Source organism: Mus pahari, chromosome 3 (genome assembly GCF_900095145.1).
Source record: "Mus pahari chromosome 3, PAHARI_EIJ_v1.1, whole genome shotgun sequence".
Lineage (NCBI taxonomy): Eukaryota > Metazoa > Chordata > Mammalia > Rodentia > Muridae > Mus > Mus pahari.
The window spans coordinates 87,819,220-87,845,733 of record NC_034592.1 but is presented as its reverse complement, the minus strand read 5'-3'; the positions used below and the strand labels follow the sequence as shown (position 1 = coordinate 87,845,733).

The 26,514-nt window shown below is 48.2% G+C and overlaps 1 protein-coding gene across 1 annotated transcript in view; it reads left to right on the top strand.

Moving 5' to 3' along the window:
- Positions 1-26,115, top strand: part of Nat10 (N-acetyltransferase 10) — a 38,455-nt gene extending 12,340 nt beyond the window's left edge. Inside the window, exons 9-29 of the mRNA XM_021192152.2 lie at positions 2,749-2,882; positions 3,810-3,903; positions 4,028-4,126; positions 7,218-7,354; positions 12,227-12,351; positions 12,718-12,868; positions 13,405-13,501; positions 14,194-14,310; positions 15,027-15,128; positions 15,255-15,329; positions 15,874-15,990; positions 16,635-16,768; positions 17,004-17,052; positions 19,202-19,298; positions 19,385-19,495; positions 20,359-20,531; positions 21,037-21,156; positions 21,529-21,627; positions 22,138-22,211; positions 23,003-23,086; positions 25,464-26,115. Of these exons, the coding sequence (XP_021047811.1) occupies positions 2,749-2,882; positions 3,810-3,903; positions 4,028-4,126; positions 7,218-7,354; positions 12,227-12,351; positions 12,718-12,868; positions 13,405-13,501; positions 14,194-14,310; positions 15,027-15,128; positions 15,255-15,329; positions 15,874-15,990; positions 16,635-16,768; positions 17,004-17,052; positions 19,202-19,298; positions 19,385-19,495; positions 20,359-20,531; positions 21,037-21,156; positions 21,529-21,627; positions 22,138-22,211; positions 23,003-23,086; positions 25,464-25,569 (2,295 nt within the window). The 3' untranslated portion in view covers positions 25,570-26,115. The remainder of the gene's footprint in view (positions 1-2,748; positions 2,883-3,809; positions 3,904-4,027; positions 4,127-7,217; positions 7,355-12,226; positions 12,352-12,717; positions 12,869-13,404; positions 13,502-14,193; positions 14,311-15,026; positions 15,129-15,254; positions 15,330-15,873; positions 15,991-16,634; positions 16,769-17,003; positions 17,053-19,201; positions 19,299-19,384; positions 19,496-20,358; positions 20,532-21,036; positions 21,157-21,528; positions 21,628-22,137; positions 22,212-23,002; positions 23,087-25,463) is intronic.
- Positions 26,116-26,514: the final 399 nt, after the last annotated feature.

Sequence of the window (26,514 nt, the reverse complement as noted above, 5' to 3'; positions counted from 1 at the left end):
CGGTTTCTCTCTGTAGCCCTGGCTGTCCTGGAACTCACACGGTAGACTATGGTGACCTTGAACTCCGATATTCATCTGCCTCTTTCTCCCAAGTTCTGGGATGAAGGGTGTGTGCCACCACCATCCAACTGATTAAAAAGGTTTTTGCTTATGACTTGTATAGAAGAGTGCGGGGGCTTTAGGTTTGTTTTTACTAATGCCCCATCTAGTGTGAGTCTGACTTGTGGGGATACTAATAGTTTGAGTGGAAACACCAAGGTTTATTTCTGTGCTGGCTAATGTGGCCAGCTGGTGGTTTATGTAGCTTCTGGGCCATGATGGTTTGCTGGTTAGCACTGCCTGAGGCCTCTAAGCTACTAAACGTGCAGAGTTCCACCCAGCCTTGGTCAGATGAGGAACACAGGACTCTTACCCTCCTGATAGATAACAGCTTTGGTGATACCTTCCACCAGTTGCGATGAAGTCCCAATAGGCTGTCTTCCCTTTTAATTCTGAAAGCACAATTAATTATAAGCTCTTTATGCTGACTAGTTGCAGCCCCCATGTTGTTTTGAACTACTTCTGGTCTAGTGAAAGAGAGGGAGTGTCAGGATTTGAGAGAAACTGTATTTCTTGGAACAGCATTATCACATAAAGGAAGCTTACTCAGGAGGCCGAAGCAGGGAGGTTGCAAGTAGTTTAGTCCAGGCTGGGCTATATAGTAAAATCATTTCTCCAACACAGGGAAGGAGGCTCAGTAGAGTGCTTGTGTAGTGTGCACAAAGCCCTGTGATCAATTCCTAGCAATGCATAAACTGGGCATGGTGGTGCCTGCCTGAAATCCTCCTGCTCCAGAGGTGGACACAGGAGGTCTAGAAGTTCAAGGTCATGCTGGGCTATCATGAGCTGCAGGCCACCTTGGGATACATGAGACCGTGACTTTAGGGGAAGGGGAAGGAAGCCATGCAAAGCAGCCAGCTAGTACAAGATGAAAGCACACACAGCAGCAGAATAGGAAGTGCATCTCGGTTGATTCTAGCTGTTTGCCAAGTGTGATGACATCTGCCTGTATTCTGAACTTGTCCAGTGGCTGGCAGGAGGTCCTGATGCCAGCTTGGGCTACATAGAGCAAGCCACTGTCTCAGTCTCCCAGAAAAAGCTGTGGCTGTTCTATCCAGGAGCTGCTGGAGCAGATAGTGGGCATTAGAAAGGGTGTGCCACCAGTTGCTAGTGCTACTGACGGTGCAGGAGGATGTCTGCTTTCTGGGTTTCTCTACAGTTTTGTATATTTGTCTTTTTCGTGTTACCCTTTCACTTTAGATAAATAAGTTAGGATATATTTCAGTCTAGTTATTTTTAGCATTTGGAACTTCTCCTCCCTAAAATTTAAAAAGTAAAATGTCATTCAGCAAAGACCGAGTTACCACACTTGATCCCTCAGGTGTCTCGGCAGGCACAGCTTCCTTCCCTCCTTTAGATCTCATCGGGGACCCAGGTTTGGCCTGATTGCTAGTGTGGCTCCCATTTAGAAGTTATTCCCATTTAGTGCCATGTACTTGGCTGCATGCCAGGCTTGGCGGTGAACAAGGTTCCTGCTTCAGAGCTCATGCTGTTTATATGAACCTGTGGGTATCTTATATGTAGATATCCTGCATATTACATTATGATTCATAACAGTAGCAAAATTACAACGTTATATTTGGAGTTCACCTAACATGAGGAACTGTATTACAGGCTCTCAGCATTAGAAAGGCTGAGAGCTCCTCTGCTTTATAGGATGAGGCAGATTCTGGGTGGAGGAAATTAGTTTCTTCCACTAAATCATGGGGTTTAGTGGGAAGAACTGTGTAGAACAGAGAAAAAGGAAAGGTAGTCTAGAGGTGCGGGCACATCAGAATGATGCGTCCAGAGACATGGGTAAGGGTGGAAGAGCTAAGCCTTCAAGGAGTTGTGAAATGAGTCCCTGGGCAGAATGGTCAGCAACTGCATAGGCCTAAGGCAGGAGTGTGGGTTGGGTTAGGGACCAGCAGGGAGGCAAGTGGGGCTAGCAGCAAGAAGGAGGTGGGCGTGGGGGATAGACGTTATTAAATGACACTAGGAGAACTGGGAACAGTGGAAAGCTTTGTGTGATTTTTGCACACGGTGGTAGCATTCCAAACTTATAGAGGGATCTCTGGCTGCTGAGCTCACTGGAGGCTATGGTGGGATATGGGTTGGAGCAGGAAGAGTAACCCTGAAGCTGCTTGCTGTTATGATGGAGTTAGCTGGAACAGGAGAGCGGCTGTGAGCAGAATTGGAGGGCTGTGAGGAATGGCTAGACTGTTTTGAAGGTGTCACCAAAAGGAGGTACTGGAAAGTCAGGGTTGGGTGAGAAAATGGAGGGTATGTTTAACACAGAGTTGGCCAGTTAAACTCCGGTGGGGAGGCTAGTAGGTAGGACTGTTTTACGTCAGCTTAATGTCTGAGATGTCTGTTGTGTAAATGGATCTGTATGGGATCTTTGTAAGTACCTAAGAGTATGACAAGTAGGGGAGAGAGAGGTCTGCAGTGGGGATAGAGACTTGAAAGCCTGGAGGGTACTTTGGGTCTTGACAAAGCTGAGGAGCGGATCAAGGCATGAGAAACATTGGCACCGAGCAGGGCTTTCTGGCCTGTAGGAACTGATACCCTTTTCGTTGTCCTCAACGTCAGCCTAACCTCTCCACGACTGGCGATAAGAGCCGACCCTGTACCCTTTCTGGACATTGACATAATGCTATCTTTGCACAGGCCAAAGCTGTCTTGAAATTCATTGAGGGGATCTCAGAAAAGACCCTCAGGAGTACTGTTGCCCTCACCGCTGCCCGAGGAAGGGGCAAGTCTGCGGCTCTGGGCCTGGCTATTGCTGGAGCAGTGGCATTCGGGTAAGGGTTCCACATGGTCAAATCAGGAACCTGGTGGAGTTGTCTCTGGGTCCTCATCGAGGCTGGCCACCGTGTGACTTCTGTCAGGGTTGTGGGTATTTGTCTGGAAGCTGCAGCACTGCTCCCCTGGGCCATTGGGAGGCACTCTAGGCAGTACCAGGGCCCTTTTGTTTGCTACTTAAGTTGAACAGACACAAATGCAAAGAAAACCTGTCATCATAAGAGTGTCTGACTAGCTTTGGTGATTGCACAAATACAGGTGAAATACGTTAAGACCTTGGTTTGTGATGGGCCTTATTTGTTTTCAGTAAGGTATTATTTTCTGTCCCTGGCCTGCGTGTGCTTTGCCAACCCAGATGATGGACATACAACTTTGTACTACTGTGCCATCTTCCCTGGAGATGCTTACAGAGTCTGTGGGCACTTATATGTGGATAAACCAAGGCCCAGGGAATTCTGATTACCCAAGATCCTCCAGCAGGTTGCTGCTGGAAGAGCTTTGGCCTCGGCCCCAGCACCACATAGCTTCATAGTTTGGAAACCTCAGTCTAGCTAGTGATGAGTGTGAGGCTGCCCTTCCTGTCAGGATACCGGATTGGCAGCAGCGTGTGGGTTCTGCATGTGGACAGCTATTCTTGTAGTCTGCCACTTGGTACCCTTGACACTGATAAAGTAGCCCTGTGTCAGGGCTTGCTACCAGCGCATCAATAACCTGTTTGTCTTGGTTTTGAAGATGTGTCTACTCAGGTCTTGGTTGCTTTCCTCTTCTCCCAAAAAGTGTCCTTCCCTTACCCTGCTGTTGTCTCTGGTTATCACTTGTGTTGACAGAAGCAGCCAAAAATGATTCCTTAATTTTATTTGCTTCTTTAGAAGTTTCTAAGTCTCTTAATTCTAAACCACCTCCCCCATTTTTGTTTTGTTCTACAGGTATTCCAATATTTTTGTTACCTCCCCAAGCCCGGATAACCTCCACACGCTGTTTGAATTTATATTTAAAGGATTTGATGCTCTGCAGTATCAGGTAAAAAAGTCATATAGACTGTTTGCTTTAATGCAAACAGTTCAGACCAGTAGTCTGTGGAATGCTTGCTTTCTCAGTGGTAACTCTCTGAAACTTGTCATGGGTTTGACTCTTTCTTTACTAGGAGCACCTGGATTATGAGATTGTACAGTCGCTGAACCCCGAGTTTAATAAAGCGGTGATCAGGGTCAATGTGTTCCGAGAGCACAGACAGACTATTCAGGTGAGGCTCATCTCAGACCTGCTCTGCAGGCCAGCCAGGGTCGTGCTGTGTGGACCTAGCTGTGTGGGGTTTTCCCAGTCGTGTGATTGGTTTGCCCTGACCCAGCAGTGGTGTGTGAGAAGGCTGTTGCAGATTATCAGCACCAAGTGAGGATGGCATTCAGGTCAATTGTGGGGAAGTGATGTAGTTGGATTGAAAAGTTCAATTTGTCTCTGACTGTGAAAGGAGTGGGATTGAGAGTATGCCAAAGAGTGGAAAAGGTGGTTCTCATCAGTTCAGGTTTGTTGAGTTACTGTGGGTTTTGAGACCTACATCTGCAGCTGGAACAATGGCATCACCATTTCAAAGGAAAGGAGCTTTGCAGAATGTGCTGGGTATCGTTGTATTTTGCCAGTGTCCCGTTCACCTTCTAAACAGCATCCCTGGAAAGCGCCACAGATCTCTGTAAGCCCAGCTGCAGGCCTCAGTGTTGCTCGGTCTCTGTGATTACAGAGGCACAAGGCTCACTGGCTCTTGCTGGACAGATTTATTGATTGCTTTTGACATTAGATTGGAATGGGAAGTGAGCCAAGTAAACTTGGCAGTTTATGAGCCTTGAATCTTATGCCTGCAATGACACTGGGTGGCTCTGTCACGGCACACCAAGGCAGATGGTGACACCACTGTTTATGCCTTTTGCCTGTACCCTAGAGTATCTGTTAGTTTTACTAGATACCCACCCACTCCCTTTTAAAAATTCTGTGTGTGGGTATTTGACTGCATATGTGTCTTTGTACCACATACATGTCTGGTGCCCTTTAAGATCATAAGAAGGCACTGGATCCCTGGAACTGGAGTTAGAAATAGTTGTGAGCCCCCAATGTGGATGCTTGAAGTGAACCTGGGTCCCATGGTGAACAGTCAGTGCTCCTTGTTGCTGAGCCATCTCTGAAGCCCCTGGGTCTTTTTCTAGTCTCTTCCTTCTTCCTTCATCTCACTGCTGCCTGATTCCCTCAGCTGGGGGCAGGGGACTGCAGCTAGTGTGGGGCGGGTCTTGGGGCTAGGGCAGGGTATTGGCTCTGAGAAAGTGTGTCCTTCTAGCCTGGAGATTGAGCAGAAGAGTATTAGGTTAAAGCCAGCCTGCTTCCTGGTGGCTGCTTTCTGTAATTCTTTGAAACGCTTATTTAGTTAAGAATCAAGTTGTGGGGTCCCATGGAAGATTTGTGACCAGAAGCAAGTAAGGCAGATCTCCCCCCCAGCCCCCCAGGTCACCTCCAGATCAGCCCAGTCTTGCTTACTTTCTTACCAACCTTCAGGCCTGCAGGAAAGCGCCGAGACCAGACCGTGGGTGGCCAGCGTGCGTGGCCAGCGTTCTCGGTGCTGAGCTGCTTTGGCTGTGTTTGTGTCTATGAGCAGGCATGCTGTAGTGCCCTCCAGCTGCCCACCTTTCCAGCCTGCATCTGCTTGCCACATCTCTAGACTGAGGCTTGCAGGTCAGGTTGATGGACTCACTGTCAGATGAGGGGCTAGAGTTTGTGTTTGTTTTCCAGGACAAGGATAGACTTGCTGCGCTTTAGATCTAGCTGTGTAGCTGTCTACTTTCCTGGGATCTCCTTTACAAAATTTGCTACCTTCATATCACTTTTTGGTTTGAGTTTTTATTTTAAGCCTCACTCATGCTGGGTACAGTGCAGCAAACTCTGGAGTTTTAGTTTTCTTTGTCTTTCAGTTCACTGTCCTCCTGTCTCAGCTTCCTAAGTGTACAGATCACAAGTGTGAGCCATCACAGCCATTTTTGTTGCTGTTGTTTGGTTTGGTTTGAGCCAGTCTCCCTGTGTAACCCAGACTGGCCTTAATTCACTGTGTAGCCCCAGGCCAGTGCCAGACCCTCCTGCTTCAACCCCGACATGCTTGTAAGAGCCTTGTCCAGCCTCTCTGGGAATTTGGGTTTTGCAGTTTACAGACTCTTGAAGTTGGATTATCTTGAATTATTTTAATTGGTTATTTTTATTGCCTCTGTGGCCATTTAAAAACAGCAGAAAGCCCTAAAGAAACTGATGGATTGTTTGTGTATTTAAGGATGAGAGAGGTGGGGGAGAGGAGGGGTGGGAAGACAGTGGATTTAGGAGAGAGGAGCTGCAGTTCAGGGTTACTTTTGGCTACATAGAAAGCTTGAGGCAAGCTTGGACTACATGGCAACCCCCTTGTTTCCCGAATCAAAAGGAAAAAGAGTAGTTGGAGGTTGCCTACCATCCCAGAGGTTGGTGATGTCAGGGCAGAGAGGACGAATCAGAGACCTAGTGCCACGTGCAGTAAGAGGTGTGCCACCTAATCTGAGGCTGAAGAAACATGAGATGGAAAAGAGGGAAAGGAATGCAGCCACTGTCAGTCACTCTGTAAGTCAAGCCGTGGACAGTATGACCTTACCCTTGTTATTCACCTTACTGTTTACACAGTCAGCTTGCTTCTTCCTTAAGCAGCAATCGATCATGTTTTCCTAGTGTCTGTATGTGTGCATGTTGTGTTATGTATATTTATGAATGTGTGTGTACAGATGAGTGTATTGTGGAGGCCAAAGGTCTGCATAGGGTGTCCTCCTCGTTTGCTCTCCACTTTAGTTTGTGAAGTAAGATCTCTCACTCACTGAACTTGAGTTCCCAGGTTTGGCTAGACGAACTGGCCAACAAGCCCCAGGCAGCTCACCTCTGTCTTCTGAGCATGGGGGTTGCAGGTCTGTGTGTTGTGCTTTTATGTGAGTGTTGGGCAGGATCTGAGCTCATACCCTTATGTTCGTGCAGCAAATGCTTTATTGACTGAGCCATCTCCTTACCCTCTTCCCTGTTTTTGTAGAAAAAAGAATATGAGGCTCTGTGAGATGTCATGAAGTCCTACCTCATGGTCACGTAATCATGGTTGAAATGTCTGGTTCCAGGTGTCCAACCTGAAGCTCATTTCATTCTTGAGCTGCCAAAAGTAGAAAGTGGGGAGTTGTGGGAAGAGTGGAAGGGGACAGTGTGGTGGACAGATGGGGCTTCTCGATGAGTCATTGGTCCTCACCTGGATACTGTAGATTTAGATGGCTACATTTACAATCTGTATCTTTTCCCCACAGTACATCCATCCTGCAGATGCTGTGAAACTGGGCCAGGCTGAGCTGGTTGTGATCGATGAAGCTGCCGCTATTCCCCTCCCTCTGGTGAAGAGCCTGCTTGGGCCCTACCTGGTTTTCATGGCATCTACTATCAATGGGTAAGGTACCTGGTGGATCTACCTGGTTTTCATGGCATCTGCTCTCAGTGGGTAAGGTACCTGGGTGGAGGTGTTTGTCACTCTTCTCTGTGATCCTGCAGATTAATAGAAATGTAAAGAATGTGACCTGGCCACGAAAAACTGTTCAGCATCACTAAGTCTTTGGGAAACTCTTGCTCTTTCTCGGGCTTCTTCACAGGGAGCTACCTCATAAACTGTCACTCCCCTCTGGTTAAATGTGTCCTGAGACACTGAAGAATTTTGCTTAAAAAGTGCCAGCTATAGCAATGTCCTGTATCTTAGAATGTACCTCCTATATCTTAGGATATAGAAATGTAATATTAAAATAGATATAGTTAGCATTAAAAGGGGCTTATACTGTTCTTCTTAAAACTTTAAAATAGAGTTCATCTTGGTATGGAAAAATCACAGAAAATAGTTAGCAAATGACAGGGAAAGTGTTGATAATAGAGTGCAGGCTTAGTGTCATCAAGGCCTTGGCCGAGTCCCTAGCACCTAGAAAAGAAGTGTCCAAAAGTAGGTGCTGGGGAGCTGGCACAGTGTGTAAGAGCGCTTGCTTTGTTAACTCCAGCATCCACACAGAGAGCTGGACATGCTGTAACCCTAGCATTGGGGCAGGTGGTAGGGCTTGGGGACCAGCCGGGTGGATCTGGAGAGCTCACTGTGAAGCCGTCCTGACGGGGTGGTGGGGTGGTGAGCTTCTAGTTAGAGCCTGTCAAGATGATAAGCTGAGAAGAATGAAGGAAGAGAACTCCCAAGAACTGCTCAGGTTTCCACACGTGTACACATGAGCTCATGCAAGGGTACACAAACAGACCACATACATAGATGGAAAGAAATGGAAAGAAAAGTGCTGTCAACCAGCTCTGTAGGTGTATTGTGTATATGTTCTGGACACTTATTTTTCTTTCCATTTATTTACTTGTTCTGTTTGTTTTGAAACAGGGTCTTAACTCTATAGACTAGGCTGCATTGAACTAAGAGATTTGCCTGTCTCTGCCTCCCAAGTGTTGGGATGAGAATTGTGTCTCCACACCTGACCTTCTTTTTCACTTTGAACAAAAACAAAGTTTACATATTGTTGTTAGCAGACTGTATGTATTGTGAAATCTCCCCGGGTCAATAAATATGTGTATTCAGTGAAAAGATTTCTGTACAGAAGTTACATCTTCACAAAAGAATTCTGTTTCAGATTTATTATTATGATAATTTAACATAGAAAGTACTTAGATAAAACTGATTTTTACCTTTAAAGACAGCTTTATTGAGATAAACTTTGCATTTTATATTGCTAACACATGTTAAGTCTATAATTCACAGTTATACCACTATGTTCATGACAGTCAGTTAGGCTTCCATACTCTGTAGCCGGGAGTGTATACAGCCCACTGTGTATTTCTACAGGGTGGCTTGCTCCAGGGTTCCAGATAAAATGGAATTGTACAGTATGTGGTCTCTAAAAGACACCTTGAATATTACATTGATTTGTTTTACATGTGTGTGCATACGTATGCCATGGCAAGCATGTAAAGGTCAGACAAAGGGCAGCTTGTGGGAGTCTGCTGCCTCCTCTTACCTTGTGGGTCCCAGGGATCAAACTCAGGTCTTTAGCCTGAGGGGCAAGTGCCTTTCTTTGCTTGAGCCATCTAGCCACTCAGTGTGTGGTCTTCTGTGATTGACCTTTTCACTTTCTCTAGTGCTCTCCCTCTCCCTCTCCCTCTCCCTCTCCCTCTCCCTCCCTCCCTCTCCTCACCCATGGAGCTGTGCCAGTATTTCTTTCCGTTTTGGGCTGGATGATGCTCTGCTGTCTGAGGTGCCCTGCTAACTCCCCTGTGAGAGCATTTGGATTCTTTCTGTTTGGCTATGAAGCTGGTGTGTACATTTAAAGAGTGATTTCTGTGTGAATTTGTTTTCACTCTTTTTGGACAGGTGGCTGAGTAGTGTTACTGGGTCAGGTGGAGACTGTAACCGTGTGACACGTGACTGGATTGTTTCCCAGAGCAGCTGCACTCTTTAATTCCCAGTGTTTCAATTACTTGTGGCCAAGAGTGATCCAAAAAAACTAAATGGGAAAGCGAGGAAATAATTCATGTTTTATATAACTTGAATTAGACTATACTGTTAAAAAATTAATACTAATTACTGCTGTTTGGTTACTGTTATAAATTAAACTTTATCTATAAAGTTTATAACTATATTGATGCATATATAGGAAAACCATGGTATGCATATGGGATTCAGTTGGAGCTATGGCATGTTCTCTGCTGACAGGGGTATGCTGTGTGAGGATTGTGAATTCTCCACTTGTGTATCCTGATGATGGTGGCAATTTCTGCTGACTGAAGTAACGTCTCACTTTGCTTTCATTTGCTCCCCCCCCCCCATAGTTCATGATGCTGAAGATCCTTTTCTCTTCTCTATCCCCCCCCTCCCTCCCTCCCATACTGGGCGTTGAACCTAGGCCCTACCTACCACATGCTAGGCAAGCTCTCTGCCACTGGCTTAGGCTAGGCTGCTCAGCTTATTTTTCCGATTGAGTTAGTCGTCTTTGTATTATTTATGAGGCGCAAGGTTTATATTCTAGGCACAAGACCCTTAATCAGTACAGTATTTACAAACATTCTCTTTCATTTTGTTGGTCTTTCGCTCTGGACAACATCTTTTCAGATATGAAAGTTTAGGTGTTGCTGCTTATATTTACTCATGTATTAAACAACCTTTTTTACATTTATTCATTGCCTGTGTATGTTTATGTGTGTTGTAGTGTATGAGTGGAAGTCAGAGGACAACTTGCCAAAGTCAGTTCTCTCTTGTATGCTAGCTCTAGGGACTGGCTTCTGGTTGTCAGGTTTGGCAGTAAGTGTCATTACCTTGCTGGCCTGAATTAATTAATTAATTAATTAATTAAAAAGGATTCCTTTGGAGGAATTTGTTCTATGGGGTGATAAAGAGGAATGAAATACTTCAACCTTGTAGCTTTTGTTCATTTTATATAAGTAGCATCTGGCTAAATGCTTAGCCGTGGAATATGGTTAATGAGCACTATGAAATGATGTAGTTGAAGTGGAAATTCCCTACAGGGTGTGCCCTGGGGCCATTTGTGCTTGGGACTAACAACAAGGAGGGCTGCTCAAAGGTGGATAGCTGGCTCAGTGAGCAAATTATAATGGCTTAAGTGTGTGTGCTTTTTCACCTGATGGTTCTGTCCAGAGGTCAGAGGTCAGCCCTTAGGAGTCAATGCTTTCTACTAAGTGGGTCCCAGGGTTTAATCCTAGGACACTAGGCTCGATAGCAAGTGCTTTCCTCACTGAGCCATTTCACTGGCCCCGGATCAGAGGCTCAGGTCTATGCTGTCACTCTTGCCTTACATCAATCACCTTTTCATTTCACTTTATTTATTTATTTATTTAAATTTTTTTTAGATTTATTTCATCTCACACGTATGAGTGTTTTGCCTGCATATATGTCTGTGCATCATGCACATGCCTAGTGCTGTCAGAGGTCAGAAGATGGTGTCAGATACCCTAGTACTGGAGTTATAGATGGTTGTGAGCCACATGTAGGTACTAAGAACTGAACTCAGGCCCTCTGCCAGACCAACAAGTGTTCTTCATCTCTGAGCTGACTCTACAGCCCTATTTATTTATTTATCTATCTATTTAATCTGTGAGTGTGTGTGTGTGTGTGTGTGTGTGTGTGTGTGTGTGTGTGTGTGTGCAGGCGTGAGCAGCTGTGAATTAGGTCAGAGTCCCACCTCAGGTATTGGTCCAGCCTTCTGCCTTGTTTGAGATCATCTCTTGTTTGCTGTATACCAGGCTAGCAGCGCCCCTTAAGCTTCCAAGGACTCTCCTGCCTTTGCTCCTATCTTGTTAGGAACGTGGGATTCTGGACATATACTACCAAGCCTGCCTTCATGTGAGCTCTGGACTTCCAAACTCAATCCTTACGTTTTTATGGCATCACTTTACTCATAGAATCATCTACCCATCCCTATCTCACCTCTTAGGTGAAAATAATAAAAAGAATCACTTGGCAGGACATTGGAGAGATGGCCCAGTGGTTAAGAGCACTAGCCTCTTTTACAGAGGATTCATTTCCAACATCCACATGGTTGCTCAAAACTATTTGTAATGCCATTTCAGAGGATCTAGCTTTAGTTGGCACTAGGCATGCAGTGGTACACATGTGTTTACATGTAAGCAAAATACTTATCACATAAAATAAAAGATAAACCTAATAAAAGAATCACTTGAGTGGTGGATTTGTTTGATTTTGATTTCCCACATGGGAAAAAGTCTCAGTTCATGTCTTCATATAACTTCGTTTTTTTGTTGTTTTGTTTTTTGTTTTTTCCGAGACAGGGTTTCTCTGTGTAGCCCTGGCTGTCCTGGAACTCACTTTGTAGACCAGGCTGGCCTTGAACTCAGAAATCTGCCTGCCTCTGCCTCCCAAGTGCTGGGATTAAAGGCGTGCGCCACCACCACCCGGCTTTCATATAACTTCTGTTAGCACCGACCATTAGACTGTGTAGCATTGCTCCAGTTTCACTGGCTAAATGCCTCATTGACATTATCTTTCAGGCCTAATTTTCAGATCACAGTTCTATGAAGTGTGTAGGGCAATCCTTTGGGGATGAGGCTTAATGAGATCAAGTTCTCTACCCAAAGGTACTAAATTCACACTAGGGCTTGAATCTGAGCCTGTATGCTTCCTAATCAAATTGCATCTTGGTTCATCTCCTAGGCTTTTCCTTGGGACATTTGTGTGCCATACTGGAAGTTCATCTGGCTGTCTGCATGGAGTGTAGATTAGGTACCTTATTATGTCTGACTGCCTTTGTCTTTCTCCTAGCTACGAGGGCACTGGCCGGTCACTGTCCCTCAAGCTCATTCAGCAACTCCGTCAGCAGAGTGCCCAGAGCCAGGTCAGCACCACTGCTGAGAACAAGACCACAACGACAGCCAGACTGGCCTCAGGTACCTAGCAGGCCTATGACCATCCTGCCCCAGGACCTCATGGCAGTACTGAAGCTTGATGCTGCCTGAGAGTCCTAGGAGGTGACAGCTCTCCTGAGAAGACCTGTATGTAGCCCAGTGGCCAGTAGAAACATGGCTTATATCTTTGGATCCCTGGAGCCTTTTTGGTTCTTACTCTAAAACGTGGGTAGGGTATGTTGACTTGTTGGTAAATAGTCAACCCCAAACACCTTAAATTACCCACTTGACATTCTTGAGCGACAGCTATTTGGACATCGTGTCACAGATAAAGTGCAGGATTTCTATTGTTGTTAGATGGCTGTGAATTGAGTAATTGTTTCTAATCGTGTGTGTTGTGGCTGACAGCTCGGACATTACACGAGGTTTCCCTTCAAGAGTCAATCCGATACGCCCCCGGGGATGCAGTAGAGAAGTGGCTGAATGACCTGCTGTGCCTGGATTGCCTCAACATCACCCGCATCATTTCTGGCTGCCCCTTGCCTGAGGCCTGTGAGCTGTATCCTCTGTGTCTCACCAGCCCTGTAGGGCTGTAGCAGTTAGAGGAAGGGTTTGGGCTGGGTACAGTGCCATATACCTGGAGTCCTTGCCCCAATTTGGGAAGCTGAGGCAGGAGGACACTGTGGACCCACCATTTAGGTCCAGCTCAAGTAAAACAGCCAGCAATGAAATCTCTGCCTTTTTAATTTGAGACAGGGTTTCTCTGTATAGCCCTGGCAATCTTGGAACTCACTCTGTAGACCAAGCTAGCCTCGAACTCACAGAGATCTGATTGGTTCTGCCTCCAAGTGTAGGGATAAAAGGCATGCACCACCATTACCTGGCAAGATCTTGCCTTTAAAAGAAGTTTCTTTTGTTGATGTTGTTTTGTTTGTTTGAGGAACATTTTTGATTTTGTTTCTCAGGTTTCTCCACTGTAGTTTCTGTTTAGAACCCTGGACTTCTGCTCCCAAGCTGGGGGAAAGCTGTATTTTTTCTGGTGTATCTTCTTTTGAGTTCCCTGTGATTTATTTTCGTCGCTTAACTCCAGGCCAGCTACTATATTAACAGGGACACCCTCTTTTGCTACCACAAGGCCTCTGAAGTTTTCCTCCAGCGGCTCATGGCTCTCTATGTGGCTTCTCATTACAAGGTAACTAACTTGCTCTGACATGCCCTTTCGCAGGGAGCAGTCCCCAGGCCTTCCCACCCCTCCTGCTACTCGGGGATCCAGGTGGCCATTCCACTGGGACTTGAGTGTTGAAGCTGGCAGGTCGAGTGACCTTACTGGAGAGGTCACGCTTCCCTGTGAGCTCGTATGGCTTTGGACTGTGTGGGAGCTCACGGGTGAGAGCTGGAGAGGTGGGGCAGCTTGTGCTACTGAGCTAAGGAGCAGGGAACCTGCGCCTAGAGTACTGAAAGCCAAGAGAATCTGGCAGGCTGAACGGCTGCCTCCTGGGGCCCAGGTATGGCAGCATGTTCATGAACGCCCTTGATGGGAGGCTGAAGAGCTAGTGTTAATATGGTGGCATGCTTTCCTGAAATAGCAGCCTTTTCTCCGGAGAAAGCTCACTTCTCAGGTGTGAAGTAAATAGTGTCAAATGACTACTGTTCCATGACCTCAGTGTTGAGCCCGAGAAGACAAGACAGTAGGTGTTGGAGGCAGTCTCACTGCAGCCATTGTGAAGAGTCACCTTGCCACAGTGACAAAGAGCACTTTGCTAGGTGTCCAAGTCGCACTTGGGTTTGGGAAAGGCAGAACTGCAGTCACCATCGATTCCCAGTCGGGCCTGTGAGTGAAGGGTTGTAGGCGTGCATCCCACTGACCATGTGTGTGCCCCACAGAACTCTCCCAACGACCTGCAGATGCTCTCGGATGCTCCTGCTCACCACCTCTTCTGCCTTCTGCCACCTGTGCCCCCCACCCAGAATGCCCTGCCTGAAGTGCTTGCAGTTGTCCAGGTACAGAGCAGAGAGCAACATGGTGTGGCATTGGTTTGGGGAACTATTGGGTATTAGTGTGGCTCTGGAAGCTGTTGGGTCCTGCCGTGGGTCTGGTGGGTAGATCAGTTGAGGCAGGTGATGGTATGCACTGGAGAGAAAGCTGGGTAACACAGCACTGGCTTATTTCTCTTTCTTGCACACATGAGTAGTGTAAACTTAAAGGCTACATGGAGAAAGATGTTTATCATCTGGTGTGCGCGTGCGCGGCGTGTGTGTGTGTGTGTGTGTGTGTGTGTGTGTGTGTGTGTGTGTGTGTGTGTTTGTGTCTATGTCATTTTTTTGCTTTCCCTAAACTTGGGATTATAGATGCCATACTTGCAGTGTGTCAGTGTTCACAATGTATTGCATAGTGCTTTATTTCATGTTTACACAGTATTTGTCTTGCCACTTTTCTGTTTTGGAATTTGTGCTGCTCCATACAGAGCTGTGTGTATCCTGTGTCTTAACTGATATGCGTTTAAGTGATACATTCCACTTGACCTCTTTTGGTCTTGGGGTTGGGGGATGTCAGTAAGTTCATAGTAACCTGCCACATCCTAATGAGGTCACGTGGTCAGTGTGGAGCCTGAACCCAGGGTGAGGAACAGTGCTTAGGAAACTTGGTTTGGGATCTGTCTGAGATGATGCTTGGGATTTGGAGCAGGAGCACGCCTTCCTTGCCTTGGTTTCCCCAGGTGTGCCTTGAGGGAGAGATTTCTCGTCAGTCCATTTTGAATAGCCTCTCTAGAGGCAAGAAGGCTTCTGGGGACCTGATTCCATGGACAGTGTCAGAACAGGTGAGGGAGCGGCTGCCCCTGCATGTCTGATTGTCAGGTTATCTGACTGTCAGGTTGTCCGTGTTGCTAAGTCACTGGTTTGCTAAGTCACTGGTTTGCTAAGTCACTGATCTGTGTCTCCCACAGTTTCAAGACCCAGACTTCGGAGGCCTTTCTGGTGGACGGGTTGTTCGAATTGCTGTTCACCCGGATTATCAAGGGGTAACATGTCCTCTCTTCTTTCAAACCTTGTGTGCTGCTGCTCAGTGAGCTCCTGGCAGCCCTTAGAGGAGGCGTGCCTAGCTGTCGGAATAAAAAGATGGATACACCAGTGACATTTTAGGTGTACTCTGCTCAGGAGAATATAGCCAGAGCTTGTGGGTGGGCAGGTGGACAGGTTGTTGGTTCTTTCCCTACCTGTGTTAGAACGTAGGACTTGTTGAACCAGGTTGTTTTTCTATAACTGCCTTCTGTCTCTTTGAAAGCCACACGGAGGAGTCAGCTGTAGAGCATCCCTTTCTGGCAGTGGCACTGCCAGCCACCCTTAGGTCCAGGTTGCAAGTGGGTTGTGGTGGGAGGGCTAGCCTAACCTAAGAACCCCACTGTGGTTGGCCCCAGAGCCAGCTTTGCCTGCAGTGGGTTTTATTGGTAGCTTTTTTTTTTCCAAATGCAGTTTGACCAGGAATAAATGCTTTAGAAGTAAGGCAGAAGGAGCTTAAACAGACTGAGAGTCTTCCCTCTGCTGTATTCTTGTGTGTGCTCATAGATGGGCTATGGCAGCCGAGCACTGCAGCTGCTGCAGATGTATTACGAAGGCCGGTTCCCTTGTCTGGAGGAAAAGGTCTTGGAGACACCACAAGAAATCCACACCGTGAGCAGTGAGGTAACTGTGTTCTGGCAAAGCCAGTGTCCTGGGGCTGAGAGGGTGGTTCTCTGGGCTCTTCTCCATTTGGGCAGCCAGCCACTTTCTTCAGCCTACTCACCAGTGTCATCTGCTGCTGCAGCAGACACTCCGGGAGTAAACGTGCTTACTAGTCTGCAAGCTGGAGGACTTCTCCCCACCAGCCTCTGGCGGCAGTAGCCCACATCGCAGAGTTCCACTTTGCCTTGCTTAAGGCTGCCTGTACTAGTGACGAGCCTTCACACGCACGTGCTTGGTGGTTTGTGTAACGTGCCTGTGCTTGTGGGCTTCGACTTACATCAGATTCAGGAGGGTTACTCTCCAAGGTCACAGGGGTGTCAGGTGACAGAACCACAACTTCATGTTGCATTTTTAGAACCCTGCCCCTGTCCCTTCTAAAGTGTATTAAACATTGCTAAATTGGTAGCCTTTCCCTGCATTTGATCTTGGGAACTCGGTGATTCCACATATGCTTCGGCCTATACCCGTGGTGATCACTGGACTCTTGGGTCCTATTTGAGAACGTTAGGGACACAGAAGAAGCCTGTTTTGTTGTGTAGTGCACTGGATGGCTTGAGAACACCTCTAGCCTCTTGCTTTGCTAAGGGAGAATGTCTTCTTCTTAGGCTGTCAGCTTGTTGGAAGAAGTTATTACTCCCCGGAAGGATCTGCCTCCCTTACTCCTCAAGTTGAACGAGAGGCCTGCAGAGCGCCTGGATTACCTGGGGGTTTCGTATGGGCTGACCCCCAGACTCCTCAAGTAAGTGCCTGCCTGTCCTCTGGAGCCAGCCCACGGCAGTGGAAGATGACAGTTCCGTGGGTGGTGTCTCCCTTTGCAGCTGGGGTCTGTGTCGCTGTCTGCTGCTTCCTCCTGTTCCCCCCAACCCCCCCCCCCCCGCGTCCCTTCTGCTGTCCCTCCTCCTGTCCCTTCTGCCTTTATTTCTCAACTGCTTCCAGGAGGCATAAATGGTGACACCCCCCCCCCCCTTTTGTAGGTTCTGGAAACGAGCTGGATTTGTTCCTGTCTATTTGAGACAGACCCCAGTAAGTGAGGCCTGGGGTAGAGGAGGGGTTGGGTTTGTGTTTGCAGTTGACACAGAGCCTTGGCTCCTCCTGGCTGTGCCCTGGGCAGGTGTTTTTGTATTTGTCTATCAAGGTGTTACTGTGATGGACAAACAGCTGTCCTCGTTCAGAGGCGGGTTGGCACAGAACGATTCCTTCCTGACATCCTTGGCTTTGTGCTCCATTTTCACATGGCAGGGGTACACGAACTGATTTGTCAGATTGTAGATTCAGTCCTGCAGGCTGGAGTTCCCTAAGTGTGTAGAACAGAACTGAGTGCAGCAGATGATTGGGAGGGTGAGAATCAGCGGTGAGTTCCTGGAATGCAGTTAGTGCCTGTGGGAAACAGCCAGTGCATGGGGAAGCTGGAAGTTTGTTTTCTAACAGGTAGAAGCAGCAAGCAGTGGACTACACTGGTGCTCCTCAGGGTGCCAAGTGCTGGTTGTAGCATAGGGGCCTGGCCTGCAGCTTAAACCTGAACCAGATGACTGGAAGGGGCCAGAACTGAAGAAGGTGGTCAGGGATAGAGACAGATGGAGCTTGGGGAGAATTCTCATTTTTAAAAAATATTTTTAAAGATATATTTATTTATTTTATATATAGCATTCTACCTGCATTTATGCCTGCACACCAGAAGAGGGCATCAGCTCCTGTTACAGATAGCTACCATGTAGTTGCTGGGAATTGAACTCAGGACCTCTGGAAGAGCAAACAGTGCTCTTAACCACTGAGTCACCTCTCCAGCCCAGCATTCTCATTCTTAAATGGAACTTTCAAGCTGTCTAGTTCACCACACAACAAAACATAGGAGAAGTTTCTTGGTGGGTTTCAAACAGGACCCTAAGAGTTCAGTGATGATCACCCTGGGTACTCAGCACAAGTACTACCTTCATTCGTTCCCTCCTGCTCTGTGGCACTTGGTATCTCCAGGTTGTATGTGCGTGCTGAATGGATGCGTATTTAGAAGCTGCTGACATCACATAGAGCAGGAGGACAGGTGGCTACTGGATTTGATAGAACTGGTGCTCAGATGGAGTGGGGCTTGGTACAATTGGTGATAATGGGAGGTGCGGATATAGGCATGAGTAGGCATTGTTTCCCAGAGGGGAAGGGAGCAGAGAGCAGGGTAGCTGTGGGGTGTGCATGAGGGAGGATGTGTTGGGTGGAAGACCCTTGACCCTTGTTCACTGTAGAGACTATTTACAGGGGATACAGTCAGAGAGGGCTGACCACAGGGGTGCAGGCCTTGTAGGGGTCAGAACACTGAAACCCAGGATTTAGAGGTTTGCTAGCAACTCATCCCTCACTCCAGGAGGGTAATGGTGAGTGTGAGTGGAGCAGTAAGAGAGTGAAGATGTCCAGTCGCTTCTGTTTTCAAGGCCCACAGTGCTGAAGCGGGCAAGTACATGTGTCTTTTGGAGAATGCAAATCTGGTATTCAAGTTTGGTGGTGAATGTCCATTTAAAGTCTGGCATGTGGCATGGAGACTTCCGTGCGGGCTGGCAGGGAGCGGAGATGGGCTCGTGCCTGTCAGCATACTTGTCTAGATAGACAGATGCTCGCAGCAGTCGCTTGCAGGGAGGATGTAAATCTGTGAGCCACAGATAGGCCATAGGCGTCCTTTGACCTTGTCCCTTTGACCTTTGTCCTTGTCCCTTGACCTGCTTGCTCTGACCTGTTGCTGCCGTTAGATGCTGCCATGCAGTCCTGAGAACTTATTTAGTAAAAGGTCCAAAACTCTGTAACCTTCACCATGTCAACCCCTAGTGAAGCTTGAAGCATCCAGCGTCTGAGGCCAGCATAGGCTATATAGCAAGACTGTCTCTTACACAAAGCATGTATAAACACACCGGCTGCCAGCTGGGTGTCTCTTGAGTTTGTTGGGAAGTTTCTGCTTTATAAGGAATGAAGTTCACAGACAGGATGAGGGATTGAAGCCTGCCTTCATGGCCTTGACTTCAGAGTTTACATGAAAGGAGTGGGTGCAGAGCAGAAGTCAGGCCTGACCTAAAGACCTGCTGGGCCTGCTCCAATCCCATGGCCTCTTAGGAGGCTGCCTACCGTGCGAGCCCATGGGGGCAGGGTGGGAACACCAGGACATTGGTGCCAAGCAATAATGTGTGTCCCCTAGAACGACCTGACTGGAGAACACTCCTGCATTATGCTGAAGACACTGGCCGATGAGGACGAGGCTGAGCAGGGAACTTGGCTGGCGGCATTTTGGAAAGGTAAACACCAGAGGAGTGGAGAGGGGACAGTGAGGTGACAGGCCAGGGCACCTGCAGACTGCTAACTGCCTGGCTGTGCCCTGCAGATTTCCGAAGACGGTTCCTGGCCTTGCTGTCGTACCAGTTCAGCACCTTCTCTCCTGCCCTGTCTCTGAACATCATTCAGAACAGGAATGTAGCCAAGTCAGCCCAGCCAGGTGAGCTGTCACCCCAGGAGCTGCTCTAGTCCACAGTCTCCATGCTGCCTGCTGCTCCCAAGCCTCTCTCCTGCCCAGGCTGTGCCTCGGTTTCGGGTGTAAGAGAAGTTCATACAGTGCTTAGCTATGGAACCTGATTGAAACCTGGGCTGTGAGGGGAACTAGCTCAGTCTCTGGGACTCTGTGTTTGCGTATTTATGAAATAGCACCAAGAATATGTCTTCAGCCTTCTGACTGGTATATAGAAGAGCTATATAACTATAAAGCCATATAGCTTTATAAAGCTAGAAAGCATAGAAATCATTGTCTAGTTGGATGGATGAAAATTTTAAAAATTGTATAAGAGATCATGAGCAGTCAGTCATTTTGTTCTATTAACAGTTACATTTATATATATATTTTTATGTGTATATCCGTGGCTACGAATATGTTCTTATGTGTATATTTACTTACGTCTTGTGGGTTGTATTTTGATGGGAAAATCTGGGTTCTTTGAGCTTTTGTAAGGTGACCCTGGAGAAAGAGTGACAAATAGGGAAGAGTGGAGGCGTGTCCTTGGAACGTTAGGGCACGAGGGTCTTTCTTGGACCTAGCATATTGGTGGTTGTCTGAACTAGCAGCCTGGGATTATGTTATTTGTACCTGGTGCCTGTGGAGGTCAGAGGGCGTCAGATTCTCTGGAAGTGGAGTTATAGTTGGTTGTGAATTTCCACATGTGGGTTCTGGGTTTTCTGCAAGAGTAGTGAATGTACTTAACTGCTGAGCCATCCAGCCCCTTCCTGGATGGCCTTGTGTGCTGTGTCCTATCCGGTGAGGGCTGCAGACTGCCCTGACTGACTGGTGGGCTCTTGTTGCTTGTACAGCCCTAGGCCGGGAACATCTGGAAGCACTTTTTCTCCCCTATGACCTGAAGCGGCTAGAGATGTACTCTCGGAACATGGTTGATTATCACCTCATCATGGACCTTATCCCAGCCATCTCCCGCTTGTACTTTCTGAACCAGCTAGGGGACCTGGCCCTGTCGGCTGCCCAGTCGGTAGGTCACCTGGGACTCCATGGGGGAAAGGGAGGACAGTGGAGCTGTTGGTGCTGGGCCCTTAGATGAGTGCTTGGAAGTAGCTTTGTGCCTTTAGCCCTGGCCCATCCTCACCCTGCAGGTCGAGGTGAGCAATGTGGCTGTATTGTTAGCAAGCAGACTGCTATACTTTGAACCCACACTCTCCCCGCCACCTTGCCGCCTTACCAGAAGGCCAGGCTATCCTGGACTTGGGATGTATGGTTTTGGGGTTTTTGTTTTGTTTTGTTTTGTTGTTTTTTTGTTTTGTGAAGTCAGTGTTTTTTGGGACAGTGTGAGCTAAAGTGCATTTTAGGAAGGAGTGTTCCTGCCTTAGTTGCAGGATGGAAGAAAAGATGCCAACACCCCCCCCCCCCCCCCCGCTGTTCCCTGATCTCGGCTTCATCAAATGGGCAGAGCCCTTCTAGGCTGTTGTAATGCGCAAGGCTGTCTTGGAAGCCAGTCCAGCTGATTCTCCTTCCTCCAGGCTCTTCTCTTGGGAATTGGCCTACAGCACAAGTCCGTGGATCAGCTGGAGAAGGAGATTGAGCTACCCTCAGGCCAGTTGATGGGGCTTTTCAACCGGATCATCCGCAAAGTTGTGAAGGTGACCGTGGACCGTGGGCAGGATTTTGGTCTTTCCAGTAACATAACACATCCACTCTTTGTTTGTAATAAGTACTAAAACTTAGATGTGTTTGCACAGATCTACACACACACACACACACACACACACACACACACACGGTGGGTGTGGGTGGGTGGAGTGTCAGCCAAAGTGTCTGAACTGGGTTTCTTCTTAGAGACCCCACTGCTGGGATTTGTATATCCTCGGCCTGTTTCTATGCTGTACTGTGATCAGCTATGTTCCTAATGCCTGGAGCATTGCTTTGAGTACTTTTCTTTAAGACACCAAAGAGTGAGTGACAGATCACTGCTGCTCCATCTTTTCTTCCCTCCTGTGGTGTTGTCCTTGTAGCTGTTCAGTGATGTGCAGGAAAAGGCTATTGAGGAGCAGATGGCAGCAGTGAAGGATGTGGTCATGGAGCCCACTGTGAAGACCCTGAGTGATGATCTGGTATGTCCCTGCTTTAGAGGTCCCAGTGTTCCCCTGGGCCACTGCTAGCCTACAGATGTAGACCACCCTCCTCCGCTGCCTCGGAGCTGTCCTGCAGGCTGGAGGTGCTGATACACATCAGCCTTGCGCTCCTGTCTCCTCAGGTTGAGAGGTAGGAGAGTTGTTCAGCTCAAAGCCAGCTTGAGCTGCTGTTAGAGAATTTCAGGTCAGCCTGGAATACAGAACAACTGAAGGATTGGGTCCTCTGCACTAACTTAACTAAGTGGCACTCTGTAGGTTCAGAGCTAGTGTGGTTCTCACTGAGTGTGTGAGTGTGGGAGCCTCGAGGCTATTGTTGCAAACGTTGGTTACCCTTTGGATGCTTTTCCAAATGCGTACTTTATAGGTGGGCATACTGTGAAGCTATAGTAGCTGCTCTTAGTGCTGTGAGTGTTCCTCAGGAGGGAGTGTTTCCTCCTGCCCCGCTCCTCCTCCTCTCTTACCCCTGCTCTCTCTGGCTGTGGACCACAGGATGAAGCAGCAAAGGAATTCCAGGAGAAACACAAGAAGGAAGTTGGGAAACTGAAGGACATGGACCTCTCTCAGTAAGCCCCTCCTGCTCTCAGGGAATCAGTTCTTCCCTGGCCTCCACGGCCTGCAGACTTTGCTAGAGGGGTCCTACCGCACACCCCGCAGGCTCATAACTGTTACACAAGTACCACAGCTGAGACCTTCGCAATCTGTCTCATTCCCAGGATCCCAGAGTTCTTGTCACTTTGGGTTTGTGTTACTGCCAGGCCCCTCCAGGAAGAGGAGGCTGAGTAGACCTTCTACCTGGGGTAGTCCCTTCCTCATGCTTGTTGTCTTCCTTGTGTTCCTGTGGAGCTGTATTTGTGATGTTTCCTTTCTACCCACCCCAGGGTGACAGATCTGGTGCTTCAGGCCTTCCCCCGTAACTAACTCGAGGCTGGGAGCCACAGAACTTGTCTGCAACCAGATCAGTGGTTGATCAGATTGAGCAGTACCATAAGGCCATTTCAGGGTGTCAAGCTGGTTTCTCTTTGATGTGCCAAGACTGCTTTATCTGAAAGAAGTGAGAGGTTGCAGAGTGGGTCGGTGGAGGTTGGGGGACAGGGGCTGACAGTGAGGACAGTGATGACAGGTGGTGGTAAAGGTAGCTGTGGCACACTGCCTTCCCACTGGTCCCTGGTGACCCCTTTTCCTCCACTCTTGGTCCACCAGGTGGGACTACACCTGGCTGTCTGCCTGTCACCCCCTCTGCAGCTTACTGCTTGTGCGGCTCTGGTGTCTCCTGGGTTGGGCATCTTATCACTTTCATATTTTCTTTCCAGCAGTCTCTCTTCTGACAGGCTTTGACATTCCCCTCTTCTTACAGATATGTAATTCGTGGGGACGATGAAGAGTGGAATGAAGTTTTGAGCAAAGCAGGGCAGAATGCCTCCATTGTTAGTTTGAAAAGGTAAGGAAGGGCCTGGTGTCCCACACAGCTGGGCTTTGTAGCTGCTCCTGGGAAGCAGGAGGCAGGAGCAAATACTGAGGGAGGTGTCATGGTGTCATGGTTCTCTCGTGAGTTCTCTGGGGCCACCTTGGTAGCACACCTAAAGCAGCAGTGCCCGAGGCTTGGGTCTCTTCCTTCCTGTACTCAGCCCCAGGGACGACAGGGCCGGAGTTGGGCCAGGTGTGTCCACTGCAGAGTCTGTCATGTGGGTCACCTTGTCCTTCCTTTGGGCCAGCAGTTCTCAAAATCCTTGGTCTTAGGACTCTTTTATGCCTTAAAAGATGGAACCTTTCTTTATGCAGCTTTTTGTAGCTACTTTTCATAGAAACTGAAAACCATTTGTTTGAAATAAATAATAGTATGGGCTTGCTTTTAAGTTTTTGGTTGTGGGTTTGGTGTTTTTTGTTTTTGTTTTTGTTTTTGTTTTCTTTTTTCCTTGCTGGCAATCAAGCTCAGGGCTTTATATGCTAGGCAAGTCGTTCACCATCCAGCTAAGTCTTGAGAAAGACCCAGTTTTACTTTGGCCAGTCTCATTCATACTGGGCCACAGCTGGCTTCCGGTGTCTGCCTCTAGTTCTTGTGGTACCCTCTTACCTTGTGCCTTCTGAGAGACAATGTAAGTAAGAGACAGAGAATGCAACAGGCAAGGAAAGGATCAGAATTAAAATAGTTTTCACTTCCTTGGCCACCTCAGGCATCCTGAGGTCACTGAACACCGTTCGTTTCTTCAGTGTCTCATCTGCAGAGTGGTGCATTTTCATATAGCAAATGTTAGTGTTCCCTCAGGACTAGCAGGAGAGCCCCTGTGCCCGGGCCTGTACACATGAGGCTAGCATGGCCGCTTCGTGCTTGTGGGAAGGCTGAATTGTTGGCACCGTCATAATTACCAATGCGATTCCCAAAGAGTTTATGACGTGGAACGTTCAGGTTAACAGTGTCTGTGGGATGAATCTCAGAAAGTCAGGTATTGCCCCTCTATCTCCTTATGTCACTCCAGGATTTGGAGGGTTCTGGTGCTGATGGCAGCCACACCTTCCAGGGACCTCTGGCCTGCTGTCAGTGTGTCCTGTGGTTTGAACAGTGTGACAAATGCATTTCGCTCTATGCCAGTGGTTTTGACTATCACAAAAGGCCTGAGGATAAGCCTACTGTGAGAATCCTGGCTCTGAGCTCTGCAGAGCGAGCCTGAGCTCAGTTCCCACTGCAATTGCTACTGGGAGCCTCGTGAGTCACGCTGGCTCCCATCCCAGGCGCTCAGATGAAGTGAAGTGCACACAGTAAGCCTGCCCTCTCCTGAGGCTTGCCTTTGGGTTGGTTGGTTGTTTTGTTTTGTTTTTTGTTTTAAGATTTTTTTTTATATTATGAGTGTTTTGCCTGCATGTATGTGTACATGTGTGCACCATGTGTATGCTTGGTATCTGAGGAGGCCAGAAGAGGGCATTGGGTCCTCTGGAGCAGGAGCTATAATAATTAAGAGCTACTGTACGGACACTGGGAACTGAACCCTGTGCAGGAGTAGTGCTCTGAGCCATGCACAGTGGTGCACATCTGTAGTCCTGACACACAGAAGGCAGAGACAGGCAGGTCTCCGAGTGTGAGGCTAGCCTGGTGAGCTCTAGGCCAGTGAGAGCTACGTAGAAAGACCCTGAAGACCCTGGCTCAGGGAGGAAAGAGAGCAGCATTTGCTCACTCAGTCACTGAGCCGTCTGTCTGTCCAGCCTCTGCCTGTCCGTCTCAGTGGTTCTCCCATGAGGTAACGATATTAGTGGTCTCCATAGGGAGTCTGTTTCCTGGGAAAAGGCCATTAAGAGACTCTTATCTCCAAGGGCTTCTAACAGGCAGGTGCCTGCTCAATCCCTGTGCTGCCCTGGCATGAGGCTTGCCAGTGACTCCCGAGTCACGACTACTGGGAGTTTGGCCACTGGTTTAGGAAAATTCAGTTCATAGCAGTGAATTAGGAAGGACGCTGGCTTTCCTTGAAGATCCCATGTTTGTGCTAAAAACTGCCTCTGGGGTCAACTGCCTCTGGGGTGATATCTAGGGGCTCCATGCAGTGGGCATGATTTCTGTCTGCCACTTAGGTACCTGCTTGAGGTGTTGGGACAGGAGTCCATTCAGTATTCTGAAGAGAGCCTGGGCTACTCCACAGTTGGTCAGGGTGGGCCTGTGTGACGTGGTCCCAGGCCTGCATGAAGCTGTCTCTAAAGGGCCGCAGAGAACATGTCTAGGTGTCTGTCGGGTGAGGGTGATTTTTCAAACAGCAGCTTGCAGTGTTTCAGACCTATGATGTTTAATGCTTTCTGTTTCTGTCCTTGGCGGTGTGTTTTTTTCCCTCCAGCAACAAGAAAAGGAAGCTGGAAACAAAACAAGAACCCAAAGAGAGCAAGAAGTTGAAGAAGAAAGATAACAACAGAAAGGATATGAAACTGAAGCGAAAGAAGTAGTGAGGCGAGATGCCAGACTTCTGAGCTGTGCTCTGCTGGGCCAGGCCAGGCAGCAGCGTGGACAGTGACAGTGGCGAGGGCCTTCAGCAGAGACAGGCACCATTGTTCCATCTGTATGCCCGCCGTGACTGAAGACAAAGTCACTCCTGAGCAGGCTGCTTAGAGCTTGGTGTGGGCAAAGCTCTGGCGTTGTCAGGGGCTGTCGCTCCACCCAGGTCAGTCTGACTTTGGCTTGCTCCCGCTGTGGCCGCTGTGCTGGCTCCTGGCCTCCTTGTGCTCCAGCTCCACGCGGCCCCACTGCAGACTTGTCCTGACATTGAGGCGGGGTCAGCAGGGCCTCTCCTGCTCTTCCCTTCCATGGCTGCCTGGGGCAGGTCTGCTGTCCTCAGCGGCCCAGGAAAGGCTGAGCCCTTAGGTAGGCTGCAACATCTGAGCCCTAGATGCCTTTCGGTTGCCTCTTCATTTGGGAGAGACTATCGAGAAAGACTCTTGCTCCAGAAATGAGGGAAGAGAGAATATTTTTAATAAATGATGTCTTGGGAGGACCATTTGCCTGCAGTGCTTATAAAATCTGTCTGTGAAAGTTTCATGTTTAACTTGTTTTGCCTGGTGAGTGTGGCTGCCAGGTCAGAAGTGGAGGCCTGGGTATCAGCCATTGTTATGCTGATTTGTTATTTGATTGTTATGGCTGGAGTTCTGGCCTAGGCACCTGCGGGAGATATGGCGGGTACCCAGTGGTACTGTAGTCCCTTGAAAGTTGGCCATCTCTCCTGCCGAGTTCTAAGATTCATATTATTGGTTAGAGACGGTTGCAACCCTTAGGTTACGAGGCCAGGCTGCCCACATGAGCTTGGCTGTGGCTCTGCCCTAACCCTTTTTCAGATCTTGGACACTATGTGGTTTAAATTTCCAGTTTTTATGTGGAACTGTTAGAGGTAATGTGGT